Source organism: Rissa tridactyla, chromosome 7 (assembly GCF_028500815.1).
Source record: "Rissa tridactyla isolate bRisTri1 chromosome 7, bRisTri1.patW.cur.20221130, whole genome shotgun sequence".
NCBI classification, from domain to species: domain Eukaryota; kingdom Metazoa; phylum Chordata; class Aves; order Charadriiformes; family Laridae; genus Rissa; species Rissa tridactyla.
In genome coordinates this window covers 8,020,937-8,045,476 of record NC_071472.1, presented here as the reverse complement: position 1 = coordinate 8,045,476, position 24,540 = coordinate 8,020,937, and the positions used below count along the sequence as shown (strand labels likewise).

Below are 24,540 nucleotides of genomic sequence, written 5' to 3'. Positions count from 1 at the left end.
ATCTGCATTCATTATGTACCATGTCATGGCAACACAGAGCGCCATGAGTTCATTGGCAATTATTTGCCCATGATACAATTTAATTTTCTTATTACAGTAATAAGGGAAAGAATAGCTGGAGTCTGACATATGCAATCAAAAAAACCCCACCGACCCAACAGTGAAAGAAATGTGAGCTTGCTGCTCGTGGCTTTATCCAGCACGCTCATTATGAGTAAGGTTTCCTTTTTACTCTGGCACTGGGTTAAGAAAGATGTTGACAGGCTGGTTCTTGGGAAACACAGAATTTAACTTGATACCACCAACAAAATAATATATAATAAACACCAGCTGCAACTGTCAAGAATCACTCGTAAAATATGCTGCACAAAGTTAGTTTTTGCAATACTGAACATACAAGCTCAAACAAAACCCATTAGACAAAAATAAAAACAACCTCTGGCAATGGATTCTACGGGCATAAGCAGATACTCGGTCCTGCACCACATTGTACAGAAATGCAAGATTGTCGCTCTGTAACATAACAATAAGGATATTGCTTTATAGCCTAAGAAGTGGCACTACTCCATTTACTCCATCTGACCTGAGCTGCTGCCAACTAACTCTATTTAAACTTACCATGAGCAAAGTCCTGCTTTCCTGAGCAGAAGGAATCAAACAAGAGATGTTTCCTTTGTTCACGGTTTTGAGATCTTTCCAACCAACTATACATAAAAAGCTACATCTTTTACAGCTTTTTTCACAGGGCTGTGTGTCTGAAGTTTTTTATTCTGTTTTCTTAATCTTTCATTTTTTAGTGGTATTTCTCACTTTCTTCTCACACACAGTTCCAGCACTGCAACCCATGTCCTTCATTCCTGAATTTAACAGATCAAAGAGCTGCCCTTTGGCTGTAAAGCTAGTTACTTGTTCAGCCTCTCATGAGACCTTTTTCCAGGTCCCTAATGCTTCAGTCTTCTATTAAGAAATTAGTCCTACTGCTATTTACTTGGTTTATTTATGCACATGAAAGACCACTGTTGCCACATCAATTTCAATAAATTTCTTCCTTCAACAGAATTTAGATTTGCTTCAGCAGCCCAATAAGCTATTATGTTGCTAAAGATTTACTAAAGGGTAGAAGAGTAGGAAGAAATTCTTTACTGTGAGGGTGGTGAGGCACCGGAACAGGTTGCCCAGAGAAGCTGTGGCTGCCCCATCCCTGGAGGTGTTGAAGGCCAGGCTGGATGGGGCTTTGAGCAACCTGGTCTCGTGGGAGGTGTCTCTGACCCAGGCAGGGGGCTTAGAATTAGATGATCTTTAAGGTCCCTTCCAACCCAAACCATTCTATGATTCTATGATAATATTCAAGAATATTTGTACACTGATTATGGAGAGCAGGAAGGGGGACCATTCATATTTCTTTGCGCATCTTGAATGGCTGAGTGATCATTCAATGTTCAAATCACAAAAGAGAAGATTGGGTTCAGACCTTTACCCGGACAACCTGCTCTAACTGACCCTGCTTTGAGCAGGGAGTTGGACCAATGAGCTCCAGAGGTGCCTGCCAACCCCAGCTGTTCTATGGCAGAGCACTGCACAAAACCCTTACCATGAAGTAATAAGCTGTACCTGGCCCAAAGTGCACAGGTAGTGGGGTCTACTATACTTTTACAGTTTCTGGTTTATCAGCTACATCAGAGTACATTCCTTCCTCTTAGTTTCTCCTCTTATAAAGAAAAACAGGCAATCATAAGAATTTTATTTTTGTCGTAAATTTTCATCTATTTCTGAGATTCAAAATTATTTCTCAAGTTACTTCAGCACTCTTTCCTTTCTTGGATTTCTTGATCATTGCTTTGTTGATGATTTGTTCAGCACCTCTTAAGTTGCCTGCATGTTAACTTGCAACCCAGCAGATCACACTGAGCAAATCAAGGACTCGTGAATGATGTACTCTGACTCTCTTCCCAAATCTCTGTAGTCCTTCGCAATTTTTGCATCTCCTCAAGACCCACAATTCTTTCAGACACTCTTCTAAAACACATAAAAAGTAGTAGCCTGTTTTTACCCTCTGTTTTTACCCTGCCAAAACAGGACGATGGTGAAGTGCAAAACTATCAAAAAAGTACCAGTAACAAACACATCAAATATTCATCCCACTCCTACACACTCTTTCATTAATGAGCCAGCTGGGAAGAATCAAGCAGTGTCTCATATGGCCTGCAATCTTAACAGTGGTTTATACCTGATCTTGGTAAATATTCATTATATTTTCAAAGCCACTTGGTATATTTAAAAATAAAGCATAAAATTTTATTTCATCATAATTTCATCGCTATTTAAGGCATACTTTGAACATCACCAGATATATCTTCTCACAATGACTTAAGAAAAATTCTCATTGATAGACTTGAAAAGCCTGCCAGCTTTAGCTCCTCAGGCCATCAATATCAAAGAATTTTCAAGGAGGGCAAATTGCAAAGGTAAGTTAAAATATATTTTGCAATTACTGTATGTGAACCACCATGAGAATCAACAAAGATGCACATTGTATAACTTTCGGCATGCGTACACTGAAAAAGCACCTTCTCATCTTGCCCCAGAAAATGAGAGAAATCAATCTAGTAAAACTGAAACCCGTTAAACTGAGTTAAACACAGCAAGACAAATTTTCATGATAGTTTCAGCACTACAGTTCCCCTGAAGTCAAATGGAAATGCATTGGTTCAGCTTAGCAGAACTTGGCACAGCAGGCAGTTTTGTACTGTTCATTCTGAGTACCAGCCCATGAAACGTTGCATCTCTAACTTCCATATGGCTGCATCTTAAGATTATGCAGTTCTTTTACATCTTAGCATTTTATTCTAAGTATTTAATTCCTAGCACATCATGAGTCAGGCTGTATTCTCTGTGTCTTTTTCTGGGGTTTTGTTTTCCGTTCTATCTTTACATTCTCTCTCAGTGACATCCATCATTCAGGGTTGGATCTAACATTGCCCTTCCATGAGAGGCTTTCCACTGATTTCAACAGATTTTGGATCAGTTTCTTGCTGACAAGTTTATGAAACAGGAAGTTTTATAAATTTGCAATACATAATTAATTGGCAATTCCACTTTTTCACGTTATTTTCAGATATGATAGGAAACACAGACAAACGTAATATTTCAATCAATAAAAGACAGACCTGTAAATAAAGAACTAAACTGAAGAAATCACTCTGACACACCTTACTCTGGTAAACAGTAGTAATGCTTCTGCAGAAACCCAGAGTTTTGCGTGGCCTCCTGCACTAAGGCAGAATACGACTAGGCACATGGAAACAGGAATAACGCAGAGCATGACCTAAGCACCTACATGAATTTGCACCCAACTGCCCAGGAGCCGGAGGGCAGACTTCCCCAGTGAGGCACTGGCACACAGCAAACAAGGACTGTGAAAGACCAGGTGTAGTTATAGGCACATACGATACAAAGATTATTTACAAGATAAGCAAGCAGCCAGGAGGAGTCATGCAACACTTTCCCAGCATAGAGGAAAAATAATTACAGTCTTTCAAGCAAGAGATTGATTAAACACAACATGAAATTAGAAATGTGCCTCCCTCAAAAATCTGACACAGTAAGAGTTGCCTTAAGAGACACAACCATCTCTTTGCTTGTCGGTACTATGTTGATTCTCACATCAATTCTAGAAAACCAGACTGCCTATCCAGTGATTCATATTCCCAGCATATGGCAACATTCTTTCACTCAGTACTGATCTCATCATGTAACCTTAGCTGTCTTCAACTAGAGGGCACGACAAGTAATTCGTTGACTTAATTTAGCCTTATGTAAAGCAGAGGGATTATATGAAAGCAAATTAAAAATGGGCATAAAAAGCAGGAAAACATGTTTGCTACTTTGCTTGTTCATTTCACTGGTTTAGCCATAGGGATATGTTGATTCTTCTTTTGTACTGGGATTTATTTTCTCTATAAAGTACTTTACAAGGTTCACTTGAAAAAGCTCAACAGAAGGAGATTTCAAAAATATGTTAATTGAATGTTGACAGGAATCTCTGTGGACGCCCACAAAAGCAAGATACTCAGGAAATGTCTGTTAAGATCTCCAAATTTGTGCAGAAAGACTAATTTTAATCACATATTTCTGGATTTATTTTTATGAATCAATGCCACATCAATCTTCTATGGCCTTTTATTCCAAACTGTTAAATATGGAGCCCTGCCAGAAAGGAACTCACAGCGCTGGCAAGCTGTTGCATGAGCCTGAGTTAATGTATGTAAAAATACTGCTTCTTGTTTTCTTAGTTTTTAGGAAAGGATTATGAAGACAAGTTATAGTCCCCTCTGTGTGGCTTTTTTTTTTCTTGATCCTACCAGTTACGTAAAAGCTCAGTTTCATCAGGCTTCCCTTCTTGTAGGAGGGACTTCATTAGGGGTGTTTCAGAACAAAAACCACCTTATCCCCCTTTATTGTAAAATTGTAATGCCTTCCAAGGGATAGTTGAAATATCTTCGAACAAGCCAGATGGGATACTGCTAGAAATGGCAGCACGAAACAAAACCAAAGAAGATAAACGTGCTGCAATGCTCCATCTAGATGTATCCAAAGCTTTAGTAGGAGGTTAAAGTCTTCTTTGTGCACTAGCTGGCACAATTCTTGAGCCCATCTCCACCTGATCTTCTCAGCTACCACATGCAGAATGTAATTTCCACTGTGATCAATACTGCAATGCAAATTAAAGACTTTTTTTCCCCATACGATCTATATAACAAGCATTAAATATGCTTACTGCAAGCGTATACTTTTTTCCATAAAGACGACAGGCAAGTATTGATATACTCTTACTTACCAAAACGGCAACAGTTCTGTAATAAAAAGGGTGTGTCTGCCTCTCTCTTTGCACAGCTGTTATAATAAACTGTGTCGCCCTGCTATCATATCACTAATACAGGCTCAATCTTATCAGATGCTCTGTAATCTCAACTTCTAATATTATCACTAGCAGTTGAAGCGATTTACATTCAAAGAGAAGGGGTTCATATTCCAATCTTGTCAAGGGAAGCACAAACAATACAAGCATTAATTTTAAAAACATACTCTAGGAACAATAATGGAGTAAGATGCAAAATAAAAGATTTAAAAATCCATTACAGTTTGCAAATACATTTCATTCGATACAGATCCTGGAGGGGGAAAAAAATAAAAAATCGCAAAGCCCTAACAAGCACTATCTTGGCTAAAAAGAAACTGAAAATCACAATCACAGGGAGGTTTGCTTAAAGAAAGACTGCATGTTTGGGACCAAACAGTAAGTTGGCAGAAGGAAAGAATACTTGCTGACATGACAAAATGTTTTTTGTCAAAGCTCTGGAATCTGTAGCATCACAGCTTGACAGCAAAAGCTCTGCAGGCCTCTACCAAAGCCAGAAGTAATTAAGTGTACTTACATATACTCCCTGTGTGCAGAATGCACAGCAGCTGCATTGCTGTAACGCCACAAAACTATCGCTGATGACAAAACATCCAGGGTAGCATCAAACTGAAAGAGATACAGAGTCAATTGTTTTGTGGGACATTAAATGTGCCCTGCACTAACAGTAATGCATTTACTATCCTGCTGCACAGGCACAAAGCTGCTTCAAATAAACCACTGTAATGAACGCAGGATTTACATTTATTAAATTGATCTTCACATTTTTGCCATGTATTATTGCACAACGATACACTTCAGAGCTCAGGAAGTCAACCACAGGATTAAAAATTTTTTATTTGTAATCCATCACCTGTGGAGAAATGAAGAAAAAACCCCTCCACAATCTGCCACTGTGGTACCACAAGAGTTAAAATACTAATACGATTCTTATGTAAAGACTCCAAAAAGAAAGTGTTTGAAAATGCGTGGCAAGTATTCCTTTTTCCTGCAAAGCAACTAATTTTCTGCAATAGAAGGTTTTGTTTCAAACAAAGCAAATATTATCTTTTTTTCAAAATCCCATTGTATCCAGATTTCATATTATTCTGTATCATCAGCAAAATTGCCATGTCTGTATTTCCAGTTAATGAAGACATGATGTCAGGTAACACCAAAAAATAGGCTTGTCCCACTGTATGAACTTTCATCCTTAGGTCAAACCTTCTATAGACTCAATACAACCTTCAAATTTGAAAGCAAAAGACAAATTATTTGAAATGAGTCATTTTGCTTGTCGTTAGAAATCTTTTGGTCTGACACTAATCAGGAAAGTCAAGGCAACTACTAGAGAGGAAAGCTGTCATCCCAAAGTCAATAGGAGTTTTACCGTAGACTTCAATACAAAAAGGGTCACAAGAAGTTCAGAAGGTTTTGCAGAAGCAAACCACAGCTGGTGGATTATACCTATCAATGATGAGTCATGCATTGATATTAACTCCAATATAAGACTTAGTAGTACAATGAAATTATCTTTACTATCCTTTCCAAGGTATGACTTCAACAGTATCTTTTTCTAATCCATCATTGACTTTGCACACCTTGCCGTGAACTTACAGTAAGAAAAAATACAGTATTTCATGTTCAGAAAAAGCCCATGGAAAAAAAGGTAGAGAATATTTAAGTTGTATCTCTACTTACAGCAAATCCAAATGATGATGCACTGTATCTCATTACGGAGACAGCTAAAGGAAAGAAAATATTATTTAGAATCACTTTAAAGCTTTCTAATATCCTTTCTTCTTCTCTTGTCCGAGAGTTACAAAACTAATTTCAACACACGGGCCTAGTTTCACCCATTTCCCACTGGAATGACCTGACCGACCCTTAAAAAGTTCCACAAGGCCTCATGCTGCAGGAAATGGTTAGGTCACTCCAGAGATGCTTTTCTTTCTTCCAAAACCATAACGGGGCAGACCTTAGTGTAGCATTCAGAAACAGACTGTTTATGAAACATGCTGCATTTCAGATGCAGTTTTGAGTAAAAATGTGTTGAAAACACAATTTCAAACTCTCAGAAAACTTTACATGTCTCAAAGTGCTCCTTGCTCCAGCTAGGCACCAAAGTCCACCTAAACTGGCTGACAGGAAACTATGCAGGCCAATACACACTTCTTGACTGCCATCTTTTTGACAAAAAGCCTGAGGCTAATTCACACAGCCTCAAGAAATAATTCAAATTCCATCCATTTTTCATTTCCAATGGAAAAAGCATTAGCAGGAAAAAGTTTGACCAGCTTTGATTTTGACTGCATACTGCCTCTAAGAAAATAAAGAAGAGTCTAAAAATGGGCAAACATCTAGAAAAAAATTTATAATTTTATTTCATGCATCCTAATTCTGTCATCTCAAAGTTCCCAATTCTAGGAGGTACTGTGCAAGGACAAGTACCTCCCAGTAGCCCAGAGGCATACCAGGGAAGAAGCAGGCAGCAAGGGAAGAGGCCACCACCTGGAGATGGGACTTCATCGAACTGCAGATCTCACAGGTTAATAGCAACACTACAGCTATGCCAAGCTGTTGAGCACTGAGCAGTTCTAACGTTCTTGCTGTGCTTTGTAGACTGTTGAGTGAGAACGGGACTGTTCCAAACCTCTGTTCCCTGAATAAAACGCATAGCACTCCAATTCTAATATTAAGAGGGCTTGGAATAAAACCTATAAGGATTAATTTTACTACTTTATATGAACAGATACCAGCTAACTTACGAAGAAAAATAGATTTTTGTAAAAATAAAAATACTTGAACAACAAAAAAAACCCCACAACAGACTCATCAACGACTTTGTCAATCTTAGGCTGACAAACACAGTATCTAATTTTCAGTATTCCAGTACTCATTAGAACAGCTTGGCAGAACAGAGCTGCTAGGGTTTGACTGTTCTTTTCAGTAACAGCAAGCTGCAGTTCTGTGGCACTTATCTGGATAAACAGAAATTAAAATCTTGGAAAAAAATAACCCTTTTCTTACTGATCTATGGCATAGCTGTGGCCACAAGCATTGAAGATATCACAAATATTTGGACTTTATCATTACAGTTGGCCAAAGCACAAAGAAAAGTCATCAAGTTCATTTCCAGATTCCCATTTTCTCAGAGTTGCAGAGTACTGAAACAGTTAGTATGGGTTTACATCTCCCTCTCATTGTTAAATCACGATTTCCCACACTTCATCTCCTAGGTGAAAAAAGAGGTTATCTATCTTGGTCAGACTTCCCAGGCAAGAGCTACACTTGACAAGCTGACACTAGCTTGCAGTGATCCTGCTGCAAATTTGAACACTTCACTCCATAATAATATATCACCTATCAAATTTTCATTGTATGCCTCCTTAGAGGCGTACAGTTTCAAAAACTGCAGAAGTTGCATCAAAAAAACCAGTGGCACTCACAGGTACACACAAGTTTGCAATGTTCCTGTCGTTACTGCTTTCATATGATGCAGTTCAAAGCCACACTTTTACTCCTACTCCTATTTCTAGCCTGCCTCTGTAGTGGAATTAGCTCCTCAGGTTTTACTAAATTGCCAGGTTTTTTCCCCACTCTGTTCCAGACTTAAGCAAATTAACTCTATGGTTCCCTTAAAAATGAAGATATAATTTCTATGGGTGCTGAAGGGCATACAGATAGCCACACCCTAAGAATGCTTTAGGGGACATATTTGGTGTATTTAAAGCATAAGGTGTCTGGCGTGAGAACTGTCTTTATGTATTCTAACACAGTGAATATCCACAGCACTAACACACAATCTGTTTGGCCTGAGCTATCTAAAACAGGAATGAAAAACAAGTACTAACTAACAGTGTCACAAATCTGCTTAAACCCTTTTGTTAGCTAGTGAATATGACTGCCGGAAAGACTTTTCAAGGACTGGTACCCTACAGTACTAACTTGTAGTGGTAAAAGGTCATAATAAAAGTAGTAAGATCCATTTAAGCACTGGAAAGATATATTTTTATATTGCTTATTTACGTACTGGTTTTCTAATGGGAAAAATAACCCATTTGTCTGTCTTTCAGAGTCAAATAACATTAAAGCACCTGACTTAAGCGCATTAATACTTCTGCTGACAAGTACAGTCGTAAAGCTCACCAGCAAGTCACCCCAGCTTAAATGGGATGTTTATCCACAAGTCTAGGCTCTATGGCAGAGAAAGCAACTGTAATATTGGCTTACAAGGTATCAACCAATACAGGTTGCCACAGACTGACCACAACCTCTAAAGACAACGACTGGCTCCCATTCACTCACTGAAGCTGAAAGGACTATTAGGGAAGCACTTCTTCACATCCAAGAACTTCAGACCCTCGGGCAAAGGAATAACCAGTTGGTCCTTATGCCTCCAGTAACACTGCCGTGTTCCAGGAGCAACGTACATCGATGAAGGAATGGATCATGGAGTTTTTGCTGAACCCTTCCTTCTTCTCAATACACATTTTCGGTTATTCCCAGATGAGCCTCTGATGTAAAAAAAACCCCAGAGATTCCTAATCTCCATATTGAATCAGTACAATGGGGGGAAACAAATAATGAGGAAAGATCAGAGCAGGCAGCTTAAAAATCCTATGGAGCCACTGTATACATGTAGCAGCTACGCTGCCATGACAGTGGGAGCCTACTTTTAGCCTTTTTATTGGCTAAATTGGACAGCATTTTATTACCTCTACAATAAAGCAGATAATCCTAATGCATTTTCGTGACATTTGTAAACGGAACTTGCAAGCAGTCAGAAACTAAAAATAGAGCGAGCACAGTAAGCCACAAATCTACCACTGCCTCCACCTGCACAGCAACATCAATTTGTGAAGTCTGTCAAACTATAGGTCAGATTTTGCTCTAATTCCTTCAGCCCTTCCAAAGTGATCTCAAATAAAGAAAAATACCCTACTTCCCACACATTCTACCCTCAACAAAATAAGAGGTTTATTCATTTCCATGTGCCCACAAAAAAATCATATGACTACGAGGGAGGTGATTCTGCCCCTCTACTCTGCTCCGGTGAGACCCCACCTGGAGTACTGCACACAGCTCTGGAGTCCTCAGCACAAGAAGGACATGGACCTGTTGGAGCGAGTCCAGAGGAGGCCATGATGATGGTCAGGGGGCTGGAGCACCTCTGCTGTGAGGACAGGCTGAGAGAGTTGGGGTTGTTCAGCCTGCAGAAGAGAAGGCTCCAGGGAGACCTTATAGCCCCTTGCAGTACCTAAAGGGGCCTACAAAAAAGCTGGAGAGGGACTTTTTACAAGGGCACGTAGCGATAGGACGACGGGTAATGGCTTCAAACTAGAAGAGGGGAGATTTAGATCAGATGTCAGAAAGAAATTTTTCACTCTGAGGGTGGTGAGACACTGGCACAGGTTGTCCAGAGAAGCTGTGGATGCTCCATCCCTGGAGGTGTTCAAGGTCAGGCTGGATGGGGCTTTGAGCAACCTGGTCTAGTGGTTGGTGTCCTTGCCCATGGCAAGGGGGTTGGAACTGGATGGTCTTTAAGGTCCCTTCCAACCTAAACCATTCTATGATTCTATGACTAGCGCCCTAACCCTACAAAATCATTCCATTTTAACTCTTCAGCCATCTAAGTCTCCCACCAGCCTTTGCCAGGTTTAATCCATCTAAAATGTGTTCCTGGAGAGACAGGACGCCACAGTGACCCTGGGCCTCTCGTTTCCTTCTCTGCATTGGGACAGCACCCTGGTACCTTTGTGCACAAATGTAGTAGGCAAAAAATAGGACAGGAAATTATCTCTGCCTCCAATTCTCCCAAACAGAAATCTTTGGGATGAGTCCGGCTACAAATGAGAGATGGTACATACAAACAGCTCCTCCTCCTGCCATAAAAATCTCTCCTTACCTACTCAGAGAGGAGAAGACTATTTTTAGGAAGCTCCTCTTGATGGGACAATCGCTCCATCATGTTTGCTTTGAAATTAATCTTTTTGAAAGACATGCCTGGATGTCAGCACATAAAACAGCACGGCTTCAAAGCAAATGACCTGCACTTCACAGAAATCAGGTTGGCGATCTGAACATCACTGAAAGTGTTGAGTTTATTTCTATATATATTACCACACACATCTTGCAGGTTGTACAGAGTCACAAGCAACCAAAACTGGAAGTTGTGCTGAGTCAGAAGTGAAACTGAAATACAGTCTGCTTTTATTGCCCAGTGTTGGTAAAACATCAAAAACTAATGTTACAATAAATATTTCAAAATAAATCCATTCCAAGCAGAGAAAACCAAATGAGTAATACTATCTAAAAATCCCTCACAACAACTGAAGGCAAGGAACAGACATGACTACCTGACACATGACTACATGATACCATTAATACTTACAAAAAACACTACTGACCAGGACCAACAGGCACACTACATTTCCCCAGGCACCTTCTCCCCTCCCCAAAATTCTAGTAGAGCAAAATGTATGGATTTTTATGCACATGCCCAAAATTTCTGCAATCAGCACAGTAGCTACAGATGGCTGCTAAACATCCAGTCTCTCAGACACCAGTCTGCCAGACATCTCATCTACACAGGCAGATCCAGTGCTATCCATCAGTGTCAGGTTCCTACACCCACACTTCTATCCCATAGCCGTTGGAATAACCGTACCAACCCTATCTATACAAAATCTTCAGCTCATTTTCCCAGTTTATAATTGCATCAACATGGTGAAGACCCTTATTTATGAGCAATACCATTTTACCGTTAGGTATGTATTTACTAAGTGGAAGCATAAGATTAATGTATATTAAACTTTTATATTTAAGAATATAAAAATATATTATATATATAAACTTGTATATTTGGAAGATGATCCAAGGGCTGGAGCACCTCTCCTATGAAGACAGGCTGAGAGAATTGGGGTTGTTCAGCCCGGAGAAGAGAAGGCTCCGGGGAGACGTTATAGCCCCTTCCAGTCCCTGAAGGGGGCCTACAAGGAAGCTGGGGAGGGGCTGTTTGCAAGGGCATGTAGCAATAGGACGAGGGGCAATGGTTTAAACTAGAGCAGGGCAGATTTAGATTAGACATTAGGAAGAAGTTCTTTACAATGAGAGTGGTGAAACACTGGCCCAGGTTGCCCAGAGAGGTGGTGGAGGCCCCATCCCCAGAGACATTCAAGGCCAGGCTTGATGAGGCTCTGAGCAACCTGATCTAGTTGAAGATGTCCCTGCTTACTGCAGGGGGGTTGGACTAGATGACCTTTAAAGGTCCCTTCCAACCCCATACGTTCTATGATTCTATAATTCTAAACCTGGATCTTGATCTCATTAGAATTTATGACGATTTGTAAAGAAGTCCCTAAGATGGTTTGTTTTTCCACCTGCCTGAACGGTGTCATAGCGACTCTGTGCAGAATGAACTGCAGCAGAGTCCCAGGAGACTTCTGTCCTCGGGGAAGACTCAGCTGTGGGATGTGAGTCAGTGAATGGGGGAGCCAGATGCCATGTCCTCAGCTCTGCCACTGCCTGGACTACAGGCAGGGCTGGAACTTCTGCCTTGTAAATGTCTACAAAAGCAATAAAGCTAAGGAAGCTAGGATTTACTACACCCTTCCTTTAAAAAGAAAGTGCAATCCCACCAAAACTATTACTCAGCTTTACCTTTTCCTTCATTTTTTTAAAGGACTGAGATCCTTAACATAAACGAGTGACTCTACTGCATTTTTAATAACAATCTACTTTACTTCTTCCGTTAACAACAACAACAAAAAAATCCTCAAGGTATCCTAAAAATCTTTGCAGATTCAGTCTGGTAACAAATTCTGCTATTGGTAGTGGTAAAGCTTTCCAGGAGTATCTTTTTTTCCTCGTCTATTGCTCATTTAATATTCTTAGGTGTTGTTTTCATCTATGGCAGTGGTCAAATCTTTAGCAGCTGCAAACTCCCACATCATTTACTCCTGCGAACTACAACAGTGTATATCAGTTGAAGATTTTCCTCATTTCTTGTTACAGAAACAGTAGAATTTCAGGGCTTTGTGCAAAACTTTTCCTTTTAGTTTAATACAAACAATTCTTCCCAGCTTGCTGACACGTTAGCAAAAAAAATATTTTATTATTATTATTACTATTATTATTATTATCATCATCATCTGTGACTTCAGGATTTTCTATCTTAAATCATTAATTTTTCAATGTTTCAATTTCAGAATTTTTTAAAAACCTATCTTTTCTGGTTCTTGCAAAGAATTAAATGTCATTTCTCCCTTAATTCCCTTTGTTTACATTTTTTCTGATTATATTTGTCTTGTGGCTGCATCAGTGCCTCATGGTAAAAGATCAGAAGACTTCTGTTTCAGGGGTTAAATATTCACAGCGTTGGCTTTCAGGCAGGCAGCAGGGATGTCGTTATCCCAGACCAATTATTCATTATGCCATGGTGCTCACCAGTAGTTGCAATCTCGAAGAACAGCAAAGCAGTCCAGTCCTAAAGCTTACTCAGTTTCCTGGTTCACTTCTGTTTAATTTGCTTTCCCATTTACCATGGAAAGGGCACCCATGCCCCCACCAGCAAGTCCCACAAAGGAACAGAACAGACTGGGCAACTGAGCAGGACTGCACAATCCTGAACTACGAAACAATCCTACTACAAAAAATAGGGTATAACTTATCGAATGACAAAAAGATTAACCATGTGGAGAAAACAGGGAACCAGCTTTCTCTGCAATACACGGTAGACAGTCCCCAAGAGCATACCAGTAATATTAAAAAAAAAAAACCAAAACAAACAAACAAGCAAACACTGAATGATAGAGACACACATACACTGAGGGTAAATCTGTTCTGATTTCAGAAAAAATAATGCCTGGGCTCTCTTTTAACAGCTGCTGAAATATCTTCTATATACTAGAAGCCTTCACTGCCACCCTTCAGTGAGTACAACACTAAAAAATGCTCAGCCAAACATACCAGAGCAGTCAATTTTCTACGACGCTCTTTCCAGCGCAGCTAGAGATGAACACGAGAAACCATTTGTTGAGGGAAAGCTTTCTGTAAAACCAGAAAGCAAGCAACTCCAATAAGGCAGAGTTATGAGCAATTTCCAGGGTTGTTCAGAAGTGCACCGAGGGGTAACAGGAGAGGATGCGCAGTCCCTGTGTGGAGCAGGGCGCTGCAGTGCCCGTCTGGGAGAAAGCAGGACCCCTCCTGTCCAGCATCCCGCTGCTTCTCACACTCCTGTGCTTCCTTTCTCAGCTGCCAACCTTCTGTTTTCAAACAAGATCAGCTCAAAAAAAGAACACAAATACATGAGAGAAAAGGAGGAGTGGTATTTTTGTTCAGTTTTGGCTTTCCAGGGGGCAGGAACTAAAAGAAGGCCCATATGTTATAGCTCCAGTTGAGCTTTATCGGGATACTAAATGCATACGTTTGCATTTAAGAATAGGATTAAAACAACTTGAAGGTCTATAAGAAACATACTAGTTTTCCTTCCGGGCACACAGTGCAAACTCTCTGCAATTGAATATACAGGTGCATAGTTTTATCTGTTCTATTTCAAATGGGGTCACTGGAATCACCCAAAATAACTCAGTGCAATGACATTAAAGCACATTGTCTTTTAATGAAACTATGTATTATTGATGCCCCAACTCCAAAAATAACACCTGAAATGGTCTAGAATGTTGCAAATGCCCGTAACTGCACATTTACCAGGGAAGCTTTTGCAGCTTATACCTACGATCTACAGACTTTGTAATTTCGAGCCTGAAACTTCCAAAGCCAAAGGAAGCAGTTTGGCCCTGGACAGGACCAAGGAATGAGCAGCACCTTGGCTAAAAAAGCCATAAATGACCAGAAGTGTTGAGTGATACCAGACACACTCAACAGCTGTTTCTAAAGCCCCGTGGCCAGGATTTGTAACTCACTGTGTCCAAATGAAGGTTATCTAGATTTAATGACCTAGGAGACTCTCCAAAGGCAAAATTTTTCCCATTTTTTGTGTTTTACTGACTGGAGGCAAAGCTAGCAAAGAGGCATTCAGGCTCTACACAGCATAAATTCTTGGGAGTTTGGCCAGTTGCTTTAAAGCAGGTTTTACCTAATTTAACAGAATAAGCCAGAAGACTGAGGTAAAGGTTTGTACACCCTTATCTGACTTAAATGGGTTTCTGGAAGCTTCAAAGAGATCCAGCAAACTCATATTTTATACATGTAAACCCAGACCTGTAACAGCTTGGACACAGGCTAAACATTTTTACCAGTCATTGAAGGTTTTGAATTGTTAATAAAAGAGCTGAAATACTGCCATTATTCTCAGGTTCTAGTAAGTTCCTTTCCTAAGGTCACATTAGAGAGATGAAAAGATCCTTTCAAAAAGATAATTAAAGAATGATACCATACACAAGCTACAGCTCAGATGTATTAACACAGAATTTACACGCAAGGATTCAGGCTAAGTGCAGCACAACCAACAATAAATACATGAATATCATTGGTTGTGCTATGTATTGTGCTATGTATTGGTGTATATATGAAAAAAATCTTGTTAATAACTTTTATTAAGAACATACGCACATTTAAAAGAATATAACCAGTGAGAACTGCATTCCCCCACCCCGGTTATTTGTCTCCATTACTGTAAAGAAGGCTAGTGGTTTAATTTTGAAAAGATGCTTAACTTGAAGTTTGCCAAATTTAGACTAAATTAAATATATCAGAGAAGTTCAAATGCCAAACCTCCAGATTCATCATCTTTTCTATTTGTTTTTTGCCTATTTTTATGCTACTATTTCAAACTTGACTTGATTGTGAATTTTATTTTCAACAGTTGTGGTATATCAGGCCTCAAGAGCATTACAATAAATCATCAATGCTGCTGTTAAAAACACAAGCAAGTCCAGTTTGAAAGCACTTCTAAGAAATTTAAATTATCGTCCACCATCATAAAACCTAATTCTCAGCATGCTACAAAGATTCAGTTGATAGGCCTTATAGTGCAGACAAACAGTATTTCATTGGTTGGTATTTCGGGTTCAAAATCCTCACACCAGCAGACAAATGTAACACAGCTTTAAATACCTGGAATCACACTACAGTATAACCTCTGCTCCATATAAACTGGCTGACCGAACTGCAACACGGAGGATTTAGACCAAGAGAGGATTTCATTAGCTCTGCCATGTATCATATTTCTTTCTAGTACTCCAACTATCCCATACCTTAAATAAGACATTTTTTAAAATTATAAAAATAAAATATATCTATCTGTGGTTTAAGTCTACTCAAGTTGGATTCTTCCTGGTGTTCTTTAAATTTAGGGAAAAGAAATACATTTTAGCCATGGTAAACATTCAAAACCAGTGCAAAAAAAACCTACCTAAATTCTCACTTTTCCACATTAACTCTAAGAACCCTTTCTTAGCATCTGCTATCCACAATAAAACACAGGTGAATTTTCTAGTTTTAAACAAATACAGACATGTCAGATAATAATATTTTCACCGGAGTTCCATGTGAACTTCAACATATTTTTGAACAATTTTTGATCAAAGGTCCTTTTTTCCTAGAATTTCAGTAAAATTTTAAGCAGCTCGATGGATGCAGCAATGAATTGCAAAATTTTGAATTTACCACAGAAATTTTTCCAAATAAATTAGAATCTATTTCATTTTATTCGATGGATTTTAACTTTTTCATTCAGCATGCTTGTGTGTAGAAAGTCATATTGTTTGAGGTCATTACAGACATATAACTACATTTACAATTTCCTCAAATAATAAATCAAAACAAACAATTAAAGTAGTCTCCCAATTTCACAGATACGGAAACAGAACTGGAACAGGGATCCAAGCAGACACTTGAAGATAGGGATGCAGAATAAGTTTAACAGACAGAACAACAAGAAAGAGTATCATTGAAAAGGCAGCTAGGACCAGGTGGTTGGCAGAGTCTCGCACATTATGATGTCTTACTAAGTAACTTTTGACAAAACCCTTAAACATGCCCTTTTTTAGGATTCTTATCTATAAAATGGGATGAAAGTACTTCCATGCTTCAGGATGTTACACACAGGGAAAATCATTTTACCATATGGAAGCATCTAGTAATTCTGCAAAGAGTGACAGCAGGCACCATGAATATCTTATCTGCTTGAATAAACTGTTTAGTATCATGATCGGCCTTTTATGATATTTCACATTCTCAAAGTACTGCCTTAACTTTCAGAAATGCAAACTTGAGCTACAGAAAGTGGTAACCGAATTAGAAATGATCTGCGTGATCTTTACGGCATTCCCACAGTTTAACAGTTGTAAGATACTCTATTTTTATAATAGAAGACTTCCTTTAACACAGAAATACAGCAGTACTTCAGAAGTGCATCGAGTGCTGAAAAAACATTCACATTGAAAATAACATTGTATTGCCCTTTTACTTGCATTACTATAATATAATTACCGAAACTAATTGAGTAGTACACCCCATCGCTGGGTAACTACAAGCTCATTTTTGTCCTGCTGAAACCTCTCGAACACAAATGCAGTGAGACCCATGAATGCAAAGGTCACTATTTTAAGCATCCTCCATTTTAGATACTTTTGAAAGGTTCTGAATTTGGAATGCAGAAAAATGAGTCCCTGCAAAATTGTCAGTTGGAGACCCAATAATGAAGACACCCAAAATAATTATGAGAAAGAGCTATTAAAAACTACATTCAAATTCAGGTAAATGAGAATATATTGACAGGTTGATGCTTTTTTCCTTTTTTATTTAACAATTTCTAGTGTAATGATTTATCTGTGCTTTTTTTTTTTTTTTTTTTTTTTTTCCAAAAATCACACAAATGCAACAGGAAATCTGTCAGAAGGAATGAAGGTAAAATAAGATCTTTGCTTGTCATTTTCTTTGGTATTTTTATCTGGTTCCTCCTTCAACTAACAGGTGGCTAAGTCCTGCAATTCTGTTCTTGAGGAAGATAAACAGGATTAGAATAAATTCTCTGCACACGCACATTTGTGATTTAGAAACCTACGGCTGCTACCCTGGCTGGAGCCCATCCGCGCCTGGTTCAATGGATCTTGGGACAAGGAATAGCCACTCTAACCTGGAAGCCGGAGGGCACAGAGCACGATCCGGCGCAGAAGGGCCCCACACAGCGGAACAGCGGGCTGCTGCTCCCAAACCAACTCTTCTGCTCTGTACATGCACTGGTGCCTTCCCCAGCACACCCTACACTGCCCAGTGACGAACGGCATGACTGAGTCCCTCTATGGTCAGTGGGAACAACACAAGAGAAGAGTGTAATAATGCAAAGATTGACAGGTTATCCTTAACATAATAAAAAAAAAAAAAAAAAGAACCACTAAACAAAAAACTGGAGGCTTATATTAATTTCTCTATGCTTGGCTTTTCTGCATATGCAAAGAATGGAACATGGTGAGTGAAAACAAAACCAGAAGAAATTCACACTCATGACATTTAGTCTCGTATTAAATGTCCATTCTCTGGGAATTTTAATGACCTTAGAAATATGAAAACCGGGGAAAATTTGAACTGAAAAGCTTTGGTCATTGAAAAATAAGTAGTCATCTTCACAGCCTTTTTCATCATTCCTATCAATTTCAGAGATAAGACATGTATCATGGTACCCCCCCATTTTAATTAGATGGCTAGTGAGATGCTCCAGAACCAAAACAAGCTGCCAAATACAGTTAAGCAGCCTGCCAGAACATGGCACAATATTACAGAAATTTTCTTTTCACAAAGTGAGATTAAGAATGCAAACCATCCCAGCTGCCTCGGTGAATTAGTGGAGAAACTTTAAAACCTAGATTCGCATATGCATTTTAAAAAACAACATTCCAATTTCAAGTTGCTTTTTGGTGCAAAAATGTTTAGATACCTCAAGCTGGCTGTGGGAGAGGACATTTGATCAGACTTCTCCAGCTGGAGACACGCAGCCCATTTTAGTATGTAAGATCCTGAAGCCTGTTCTCAGAGGTGAAGATGTCAGACATGGAGCGCGTCATGCTAAGGACACCTCTATGTACTACTAGACAAGAAATAAGCTGCTCCATACCTCATTAAATCCTTCCATTTCATCTTCAGTTTTAACAACTGAAGAGTTCAGTTCCTGCTATTTAACATCTTAAACTTGTAAAACTCTCATGGGTGCGTTCCCTCACTCTAAAAATCTGCACTTCAAAAAATGCAAAATCACTTGCAGTTCCTTTACTGGTCTGTACGTTCAAGAATTTCTGTATGGGGCATATTCAACAAAGCACTAAAATTTGAACATGGAAGAGTTATACTGGAATAAAGTAATATTTATTTTGGAGCTGAGGGTAAATTGGGAAAACTGTCACAATTTTACACAATAAATTTTACTGGCCAATTTTGTCAATAAGCCTGAAAAATCCCAAAACAACTATGTTTTTTCTGAAGCAGCGAATATTTTCATAACTTATTTCAGTACGGTCTTATCAATATTTATTTACATTTAATGTATTGTCAGATAGTTTGTGGCAGTTTATCACCTAGATTCTTACACTATAAACTCATTTCTGTGGCCAGATAACTGGAAAGCAAGAGATGACTGAAAATGTTACCTTTTTGTTTATTCAGTTAGACCAACTGGCAGATTTTAATCACCTATTTCAGTATATTGTATCATGGGTCCTGATCAAAGTGACATTTAACTAACGTTCCTATCTCTATTTGGGAAGATTATTTTATTTGCACAAAGTAGTTAAATAGTCCAGGTAACTGCAAGTAAAATGTATTGATAAAGAAGGGAGGAAACTGCAAGCTTACGTGTTGCCATTCACTGTGTGTAAGCAAACTGGTGAACATACTGACTTCCACCCAAGTCAACAGGGCTCTGAGGGACAAGGGGTTTGCTCACCAAATAAATGACGTAACTAGGACCTATTACGTATAAAGCCATGCATTTGAATTCTCTAAGCATAGAGGAAATGATGTTTGCCATTTTGCAGCCCAAAAGAGAAGGCAGGAAGCCGTACAAGTATAAATGTTTAAGACAGGCACTTCCTACAGCTCTTATGCTACAAAAGCTACCCATTCTTAGTTTTATTTTAGCATCGTCTTCAATGGAAGGCATGTTGGTTCATTCTTGTCTAGTAATTTTACTCTTTTCTATTCCCAAATACACTTTAAAGTATGTAAGTCCAGAGATTCTCTTTGCCCACGCTTTTTTGACTAAAAGATATTTTGCATGTTTTTTTGTCAGGATTTCAGCCCAACAACTAAAAGATGGCAGACGCTTTACTTCTCATATGGCTGCTGAAACGTAAAGAAATCTTAAAGTTTGAACTGGATTATTAATGCTCCTTTAATACAGATCATTAAGCAATAAAAATTCACCCTACTTATGCAAATTTAATTAAACATCCAAGTTGTGAACACAGACAATTCTGATACATAAATCAAAAGTCAGGATGGAGGGAAGGAAAAAAAAAAGAAGGAAATTCTCTGTGTTATCTTTTTATCTTTCTAGGCTGAAATACACACCAACCTTTTGGGAGAGAAGCAACTGCCTGATGCCTCTCTGTTGAATTTAACTGTAGGAAGGAATTGCAAGCCCTTCAGCAAATCTTTTCCTCAGACAACACACTAATCTTAACAATCTATTGCTAAGGGCTGCAATAAAGAAGGCTGTCATCAATCCTACTTCAGTGGTGTAATATGGAGATGCTCCGCTAGCAAGCATGACACAGACACACTGTACACAAAATATTGCAGTCAAGAGCAAAACGGTGTATTAAGTTAGCTGTGGGCTCTAAGTCATTAAGTAAAAATTACAATGAAATGTGAGTCTTAGTAAAAAATTTCCTTTGTTCTGTGGCTTTTAATTGAGTAGTAGCTTTTTAAAGCAGTGGTTCTAAATAAACCTTCTCGGAAACACATAATGCTGATTTTCTAACAAAAACATTTTAAAACTGTCACAGTTTTCTTCCAGTTGCACAGTCTTGACAACAGGTAGCAGTAGGAAATCCTACTCAGCAATTCACAAGACCAAGAAGATTGTAACAGCATCCCTGAAGGATGCAGAGTAAAAGAAAAACCAGCAAATTATTGACATACCACACTACTTTGTCCCTCTCCAATTTTAGACTAATTGGCTTGACACATCTACTCCTAATTGTGATCAAAGTAATAGAAAACTTCCAATCCTGTCTCTATGAGATGAGCTTAATTTGTTTGGACAAAAATCACTCCAGGTAACATCAGAAAAAACGTGGTGATAAGACAGGAGGATATTACAAAGTTGTACATTGCTATTTACAACATACAACCATGTCAATAAAGCTCGAACTACATGAATTATTATTTTGTGTACCATGCACAACTACTCCAAGGAGCAAGCTCTTGAAAAGTGGTGAAACATATCCCGGTATAAAACCCTCCATGTCAAGCAGCGTACACCTCTTCTTTTAACATACAAAGGGCTTTTGCTGTTGCTCTTTTGGGTGGGTTTTTTTTCTGTTATGCAGGCTTATTATTAGCATAAATAGCATCAAAACTAAGAAGAAAATTTCTACATTTCACTATACAGGGAATGTTTAAAGCAGAGCTGACATGTACCTGACTTGCAATCAAAATGACTTTTCAGTGGAAGACCCTAAGCACCAACAACCCATGGAGTCATCTAAAATATCCTGACCTAATTTTTCTAAAACGATAAGCATAGTCTCTGAAAATCCATTCTCAAGTTTTCTGCCAGTAGCACTTCTGAAAATGGAGCTAACTTTAAAAGGGTTAACATGTTTTCTACAATCATGACACCAACAGTTCTAAAAATTTTTGTTGGCAATGATGTATTTCTAAAAACATTGCTTCAGATTATTTAAAGTGAAAAAACACAAACATACATTTTTATCATTCTAAGATCCTCATCTGCTCTGCTTTTAGAGGTCAGCCAGTACCTAGTCATTCTCTGCTCTGTGCATAAAGTAATGATGCTTTTTCTTGTTTTTAAAATTTGTAAATCATGTTGAGAATACTTGCTTATTTATAAAAAGAGAAACATAGAATTCCTAACAGCATAATGCTGGACTTGTATTTAAAAAAATCCAGTGGTCTGAATTTGTAGTCACCAACCCTGATCTTTGAGTCTGAGATAAGCTTACTAGAACTGGTAGCTTTGTAACACTGCTGTAGCATTTCATACTGGCCAAAGTTGTCTTGCTCACTATTCTCACTGTGCTGGACTTAACTGCTTCCCTTATTGGCGATGAAAGGCTTTGAACTTTCTTGGCCTGATGCACCAGTACGGCTTCAGTCCGATTCCCTCAATGACGCAAACACCACTGCCCCTAGTGATTTCAGCTGCCTGCTGCCTGATGAGGAAAAGATGTTCCTTTTGCAAAGCCTTCCAAGCCAAAATAGGTATTTCGTATTCAATTACAGCTATAATTATGTTAACTTATTCACTGCTTTTGATGACCTCTAGCCTCCCTCCCATGTAAGACACCCTTTTAAGTTTACAAGTTATTGTATCATTTTCCCTGCACTGCTTTTACTCATCTTTCCTTTCCATCTGCGCAGTGGTCAGAGCCATACTACAATGTTAAGTATGCTTCGCAGCAAACAGAAACTGCAGCATGTTCAATCAGCCACTTTAAGAGAAAATCAAGAATAAAATCAGCAGTGTAAAACTAATGTAAATGATCTGAAGTTAATGTGTACAAGCACAGAATTTAGATAACTTTGTAGCGATGTTTATAGAGGAGTCTAATATATATTTTCCCTCTACCCCAAGCAGGTCAGCTCTGAAGTTAGAAAACATTATTGCAACATTCAAACAAGGAGACTATATCACTACATTAAATAATATCATATGAGAAAAAGTCACTTTCTTTTGGAAAGTGGAAAAAGCAAGCTACTTCTATTGACTGGGCATACTGGTAAACTAGGGTCCAAAATAAGCCACTTCATTAATAACTTGGTAATTACTTCTGACAAACTACTGCTTTTGTTGAAAATGAGGTGTTTACTCAACAGCAAATACAATCAAGGATTAAAAGGTGCTTATCAGGAGTTAGTAAGTAAATATGATGGCAAGAACTTTAAATAAAACTGTGAATGATTTTTGTTGATGTTATACATTACTCAATGGAAATTATTTTCTCAATTGTTTCTATTATTCTATGTCACAGAGCAACGTGCAACAGTCATTATTTGATCCATATCTTTGATGTTCTTTAATAAATTCTGGATTAAAAGTTTGCAGCTCTGTACTGACGGAAGTGGAATCAATGAATTCTTAAGTTCTACTGAGAGCTTGTATTCTGTTCTATTCTAATGTTCTGTTGGGAACTTCTACTGGGAAATTGTAAACACAGGCGTTGGCATTTGGGAACTGTAGTACTGAACACAGACCAGATGATTCATTTCACAACAGGTAGCACAGGGAACAGTCCTAAAGAGAAAAGTTAATGGAGACAGCTAGAAGAATATATGCATGAAACAAATAAAAAAATTTTATAAATATTCAGTAAAATTAGTTATTTAAAATTAATTCAAATTGGCTGAACATGCCAATGCTGGTTCCCTTTATAATTCAGGTTCCACCTATCTAAAATACACTGTCTTTACCTTTTACTGACACAATTAGTTTGGCTAATGCAGACAGGAGTCTGAATTAGCATTGAGCAATACACAGATTCTGATTTGTATGCGTTAAGAAAAGGTTAAATATTTACTATAGCTTTGATTATTTGCAATTTTGGATCTAGCATTAGTCACACTAGAATAGCTTGATCTTTAACACCGTGTGATGGTCAGATGTGCTCTCAGAAAAGCCATTCTACAGGTGCTAAATTTTTTTTTAATTTCTGTCTTGCAGCTGATCTGAAGTAGATGCACAGCATCTGTTTCCTCTCAGAACCATTTTCGATTTATACATACAGTTCCCTACCAAAAAATATACTTTCTACCGAAAAAATCTCACTTCAAAAACACAGCTTTAAACAAAGAACCTCAAATACTTAATTACCTTCATATGACTATTGGAAAGAAAAATTTTTGTTCCTGTACAATGAGACAACTGGTTTGGGCTGTTTTGAAATATAAAATACTACTCTGTCACCTTTTCTAGGCCCTTTTCAAAGCAAACCCACTGACAATGACAAAGGCTAATCTCTCTGCATGATTAGCCTCCCTCTTCTATAACATGGTATTTACAAAATCTTGTTGACCACATTTCTATATGGTTCCCATAGCTTGAGGAAGATTAACCATTGCCACTGGATAAACAAGGAGAGAAATGACAAACAATCACAAAATGTCAATGTGGTTATAGACCTGTTTATTCTATTTCATTTTAATATAGAATTTGTCATTAAAATCAGGTCTTATCCAGCGCCCAACAAAAATCAATGGAATGACTTCAACCGATCTTAGCATCCACCAGACCACATCTACAGTTTGTTTAGAAATATTATTTTGTTGTTGTTCATTTTCCATGTAGTAAGTATGTATACCTACGTAAGTGGATTTATAACCCTTTCTAAAAGTGCATTAAAACCTACTAAAAGTGAAGCAGCGTCCTAATTCACTCTTGAAGGTAGCTCACTGCAAAGCTCTAGACTTAAAGATCTTCAAAGAAAATGTCTTATTTTTGA

General features: G+C 38.3%; 1 protein-coding gene across 1 annotated transcript in view; it reads right to left on the bottom strand.

Moving 5' to 3' along the window:
* The window catches only part of TMEM163 (transmembrane protein 163), a 99,649-nt gene that overhangs the window by 31,850 nt on the left and 43,259 nt on the right, over positions 1-24,540 (bottom strand). The window contains exons 3-4 of the mRNA XM_054209707.1: positions 6,599-6,642; positions 5,436-5,527 (exon numbers count right to left, since the gene is read on the bottom strand). Of these exons, the coding sequence (XP_054065682.1) occupies positions 5,436-5,527; positions 6,599-6,642 (136 nt within the window). The remainder of the gene's footprint in view (positions 1-5,435; positions 5,528-6,598; positions 6,643-24,540) is intronic.